The following is a 5,994-nucleotide window of genomic DNA, read 5'->3' as shown; positions in this document are numbered from 1 at the left end:
AGATGGCATCAGTACATTAACAATGTCTGGACCATATTTTGAATACTTGTTATCCCAAACTTTGGAATGGTTGTATATATGCTGTACTTGCAGTGATCCCTCGTTCATTGCGCATACCAAACAAATGTTCACCTATTATTAAGACACACCTTTTGAATAAATTGTCAAGGTATTTCAACACACAAAAATGTTGCAAACAGAAACAGTATACAAAATACAATATTGTAATGTAAGTGTTCAAATTGAAGCCTGACATGTTCCCTCCTACATGCTGTAATCACACTGAATCTTTAAACACTTTTCAAAAACACATTGTAAATAAAAAACACTGAATAGAAAAAAAAAATCTGCGTTGTATTTAAATAGGACTTTCACAGATCAAACGTGATACAGCAAGGGGAGAACTGCACAAGCGCTTTACTTTCAGCAACAACAAAACAATGACATTTCCAAATGTTTGAACGGTGTATTACTTGTATAAAATATGATTTTTACTCTGAAAAATGAATGTACCGGTACGTTGAAATTCCATACTAACTTTTGTGGAACAGTCGAGCTGAGCTGCTGAGAAGTCTTCCGTGAATCAGTCGACTGCTGCCATCATCTGTTAGAAATAGGAACTGCACCAGACGTCATGTCAAACATAAATTGAATCGGTCCCACAACAAACAACAACGCACTATTTGAGATCGAGTCCGGACTAGTAAAGAAAAACAAAACCAAAAAAAACATGGAGGAGGGAGGGAATCAAATTAATATCCTTTTGAAATTCGAGGCGAAAATGTTGAAACATCTTATTTTCCTCTTCTTTTATATAGCACATGAGGCTGATGCACAAATTACACGAAATGGAAACAAGGATAAAAAAAATCACGTCAAAATGTACAGACTGCAAGTGTTTTTTCTTTTCAAGATGGTGCAACTTGTAGTTATGCGTTTATTTTTTTAAAGCAAATTAAGACGGAGTGAGAAATTTCAAGTCAATTGCACAAATGGAGTGAGGGGGAAGCAAATGTCAGACTTCGGGGCGACACCACGTGTAAAACATCTATGGTGCAAGTTTTGTTGTTTGTTGAAAAAACAAAAAGACACAAAAAAAACCTTGTTTGTGAAATTTTAAGTTAAACACTTCAGGCTTGTCAAACACATTTGTCATACTCACGTATGGAGTGACGTGCACGCTCAACTTTGAAGCTTGATGACAGTGTTACCTTGTGGAAATAATGAAGTCTGAGAAATTTTAAGTCAAATAAGACACAGCAAAGACTTGAATTGGATTTATTCAGTGCTGGTACTTTGTATACAATGTGTATAAATAGGAATGGGTGGGTAAGGAAATCGGGCTTTGGCCTCACTAGTAAGACAATTCAGTGGACGAGTAGAACGACAAGGGCAACGAAATGCCACTTTTGGCCTGCCAGTCCGCATTTAAACGTTACGAGAAAACTACTGTGTTACATTAGCAACATTATTTATTCCACCACAGCTTCATAGAATGCTTAAGGTCGATGTACTAGTCACGCTATTTGTCAACACTCGTGGGACACCGTTGGCATTTTACTAGGACACTAATGAGGTAAAATTGTGCACTAAGTCACTACTAGTGTATCATTATGACATCTCGATTAACATTGAACGCTTCACTAGCAGATGCGGTTGTCCTATGCAGAAATGCCAGAAGTGGTTAAAAAAAACAAAAAACCCAACAACAACAAAAAACACGTTTGTTCTACTAGTGCACGAAATCGTCTTTACCAGTGAGGTCAAAGAGTGTACGCGTACACGGACGATCTGGAACAAATGCTTCGCCGGCTTTCCATGGAGGGCAGTGTAGCAGCTCCTATGGCCGCTAGATGTCAGTAAGGAGCCGCGGTAACGCGTGAATGTTTTATCTCTTCTTGCTTTGTGGCGCTTCAGCGGCAGCCGAAGCCTCGGCAGCCGCCGCGGCGTCCGCCTTCAATTTCTCTTCTCGCTGCTCCAAGAACACTTTGTACTCGTCAGCGGAGAGGCTGAGCACACAAACAAAAAGAAGGATGAGGGGATGCTTGGGTTTTGCTTTTTTTTTTTTTTTTTTTTTTGGGAGAGAGGGCATGAGAAAAGAGAAACCACTGCAGATCAACTGTGTTGTTTAATCGTTTTAATGCTAAACAATGTTCAAATGTTGCTAAAACACATCTTACACACCTAAGAAAGGTTTTAAGATAGCGAGGACTCAATAAATCTAATCTTGGGACTTTATGACTTGAAAATATTACTTTTCAGGTTGGAAAATACATGCATTTATTGATATTGTGACATTAAGTTTAAAAAATAACTTGCTTATGCTATTAGGTTAACAAGATATAACCATTTATTCTGGAGAATAATTCTAATTTTGTGTGGTACTGCAATGAATCAAATACTTTTTTTTTCAAAAATACGCATATTTATTCTTATGATATTAGGACATTTTACTCTACAAGCTTTTCCTCAAATGCATACAAATGTATTCACACAATATAAATATAGTACTTTGTTCTCATAATACTGGAACTAATTAAAAAAATGTAAAAGTAGATTTCTCCAAAATGAACGAGATTTTCTCCAAAATGGGGCCTATATTAACCCATCATTTTCAAACATATAAGAGGGTATCCTTCGAAGTATATGCATTATTACTCACAATATTGTAAATTTAATTTTGAAAATATTAATTTATCTCGAAAATATATGTTTCAAATAAAAATAGGAGTTTATTCCTGCATTTATGTAACTATTGCCATATTTATCCCCCCAGATTTCCTGTATTTTTGTAATTAACCACTTATTGAGAAAATGTTTTTTTCTTGTAACAATATTAATCTTCTTCTCCTTTCGGCACATCCCCATTCAGGGGTCGCCACAGCGAGTCAGTAATTTCCATCCGCCCCTGTAAACCGTCCCACCAACTCGCATGGTCGTCTTGGCAAAAGTTTTACGCCGGATGCCATTCCTGACGCAACCCTCCCCATTTCTCCGGGCTTGGGACCGGCACTGGGGAACAGTGCACCCCCAGGGGAGGGCACTGCCCCCCAGCGGCTGGGTTCTTGTAACAATATTAATAGTGAAAACAATTTCGTTTAGATTTTTTTTTAATTGATAAAATATAGCTTTTTTTCTTGTGATATTATGATTTGAAAAACACCATTAATCAGAAGAATTATCATTTTTTTCTTACACATACAAATATCGCGTGGTCCAGAATATTGCTGCTGTTGGAGTGCAATCATTTTAAAACACTATAAATATTTCCTTGTCTGTTACGTGGGCAGTTGTGCCTAAACTTCATTTAAAGTGGCGATCAAACATTCAACTCGGCCAATCTCGAAGCTTCTGGCGCCGACTGATACGATGGGTTGCGCCACGTGACGCCACTTACTCGTTGACCACCTTGATGCCCAGCGAGCGTGCCGAGCCCACGATGCTTTTCACCACGTTCTCCAGCGACGTGTTCCGAATCTTGAAGCACTCGTCCTCCGCTTTCACACGGGCGATCTCGTACACGGCTCGCACCGACACCATGCCGGCCGTCTCGTGCCCTTCCAACGGAAAAAAGATTGCATTATTTACTTTGATTATCATTCTTTTACTCATTAAAGTTACAGTGAAGGATTCTTCTGGTCAGGACAGGAAAAACAGCCAGTGTAAAAAAGTGGGCCAATCATCACGGATTGGCGACCCCTGACAGGGAAAATCTCATTGCTTTGCTGCGGTCGCAACTTTCCACCACCAGAGGGTATGAATAGACTAAGAAAACAACCCTGAGTAGTTCGAACACAGTGCAATGGAGTTTGACATAGACTGGAAATGTCTGTCTGTGTGGATGCCATCACGAGGTGCTGGCAAAGCTTCCGGGTAAAAATTGAGACGAACAAACATCCGCACTCACACACAGACCTTGGGACAATTTTGAGTGTTCAATCAGTCTGCCATGCATGTTTTTGGAATGTGGGGGGAAACCGGAGTCCCCCGGAGAAAACCCGCACAGGCACGAGGAGAACATGCAAACTCCACACAGGAAGGCCAGAGGTGGAATCGAACCCGGTACCTCTGCACCGTGAGGTTGACGCGCTAACCACTGGACCGCCGTGGATTGAAATAAATAAATTAATTAATTAATATTACTTTTGAAAAAAATTCCACCTTGAAGCAATAAATGGAAGACAAACGGTTGAGCTACAACATCCACAGTCATATACTCTTTACCCTCTGGGTAGAATGACTAATATTAATGCCGTACTGATCATTCCACAGAGGAGCTGAGATGGTTTTATAAATTTCACTGCAAAGAGGCAAACTTTGTCCGGAAAGCAAGTGGGATTCATAATAACACCTCAATGAACAGCACTCATCTTATCTGTTCTCTCTGTGCAGTTTTTCACCAATCGCTGGTGTGTCTTAACCACATCCCCCTGCAAGAACTGGAGTTAAATGTATTTCTCTATTGTAGAATGTGAACAAGAGTGAGCGGGCAGCAGGGTAGAGCTGGCTGTTAGAAGTCAACATCTGAACGGAGACGGCGCCGAAGAGGGATTAGCGATTCTCTTTACTGCTAAAGCTCAGAGTCCGTTGGAGCCGCCAGAACTGTGAAAGCAACACCACTCGAGTCGAGCTCAAAAGGCAGCGAGCGCTCCCATGGCACGAGGGAAGGAGGCGAGTGTCTCACCTGTTTTTCCGGCTCCTTTGGCGATGCCCGCCGCTTGCTTGAGGAAGTACGAGACGGTGGGCCGACCGATTTGAAGGTCGTACGTCCTGTCGGGCTGCCGACACAAAAGGGTGACAGTTGTTATTATGGAAGGTTCGTCTTGCGCAGATTGCTCAAAACAAATCAAAGCCTTTCTCTTGGCTGAGAAAAAAAATGTCTTTGAAGTCATGCAAACTTTTGAGTTAAAAAGGTTGCAGCCTCAAGCAGAAAATGGCGAATAACTCGACCAAAAGTACTCGAGTTGACAAAAAAAAGTCCTTTCGAAACTTGACGACAGTCAACTTTAATTTAGCAGCTCCAGCCAACATTATATTGTCAGCTGAAGTCATATTCTTATGAGGGCCAGGGAAAAGTTTCGGACCCACCTGTCATAGGCGGCAAATTTGTGATACGTGAGACCATATATTTTATTTTACTTTATTTTTTCAGGGATTCACCCTTCACACACACATTTTTCAACATACGCCTTATGACCTGTTCTCACTCTCACCCGGTCAACAAATAGGAGACTATCGTATCACAGGCCTTTGAGAAAACAGGTAGAATCTATCATTCACACCGTTCTCTTAATAAGAGGCCCAGCATGCTTGCTTCAATTTGTTTGTCACGCCCGATGAGGTTAACTGTAAAATTGACATAAAACAAAAGATAATTTCAAAATGTAAAGAATTGCGCAGAGCATGCTCCACCTCCCTACAAATGAAATGTCCTGCTAATGCATTCACCGTTTTCATCTGTCACGACTACTGTGAAGAGCGTCATGAACAAAAGACAACACGGTAGATTCATATAAGTGTTGGCTCCCACGCAGTCTTCCGCACTGACACTCTGACAAGGTGTTTGTATTTTCTCCCAAAGAAATTACGCCTGCATGCGCTTTTGAGGATGAAAAAGACACAGCAAGCGCCAGGCGGGGTTGCTGTTCCCCAGAATGCAGTTCTTGATGCTAGGCTAAGCTAATTAGCTGCAGGTGTCACTTCCCGGCGTCAACAGGAAAGCGGCAGCCATCGTTAGCGGGACACAGTCAACTCGGGTGGCGCGTCTTGTTTTTCACGGGGGTGTTGACGAGTCTCATGGCTTATGAAGACGAGAATTGCAAATACCACGAAGTCGGATACATTTTGTCAGGCATGTAAAAAAGCCATTGATGTTCTAGCCGAGTTATGTGTTGCGTTAGCATTACTCACGGCGCGTTTCTTAGATGTCTGTCCATCCATCCATCCATCCATTTTCTAAACAGCTTATCCTCACGAGGGTCCCAGCCTTCATCA

The 5,994-nt window shown here is 41.4% G+C and overlaps 1 protein-coding gene across 2 annotated transcripts in view; it reads right to left on the bottom strand.

The window, feature by feature from the left end:
- Positions 1 to 1,261: 1,261 nt before the first annotated feature.
- The window catches only part of mrpl11 (mitochondrial ribosomal protein L11), a 60,537-nt gene continuing 55,804 nt past the window's right edge, over positions 1,262 to 5,994 (bottom strand). For both annotated transcript variants that reach the window (XM_019871321.1, XM_019871320.1), the window contains exons 4-6: positions 4,685 to 4,778; positions 3,398 to 3,557; positions 1,262 to 2,009 (exon numbers count right to left, since the gene is read on the bottom strand). In XM_019871321.1, the coding sequence (XP_019726880.1) occupies positions 1,889 to 2,009; positions 3,398 to 3,557; positions 4,685 to 4,778 (375 nt within the window). In that variant the 3' untranslated portion in view covers positions 1,262 to 1,888. The remainder of the gene's footprint in view (positions 2,010 to 3,397; positions 3,558 to 4,684; positions 4,779 to 5,994) is intronic.

This window comes from Hippocampus comes, unplaced genomic scaffold (assembly GCF_001891065.2).
Source record: "Hippocampus comes isolate QL1 unplaced genomic scaffold, H_comes_QL1_v1.1 scaffold83, whole genome shotgun sequence".
NCBI classification, from domain to species: domain Eukaryota; kingdom Metazoa; phylum Chordata; class Actinopteri; order Syngnathiformes; family Syngnathidae; genus Hippocampus; species Hippocampus comes.
This window is presented reverse-complemented; position numbering and strand designations above follow the sequence as displayed.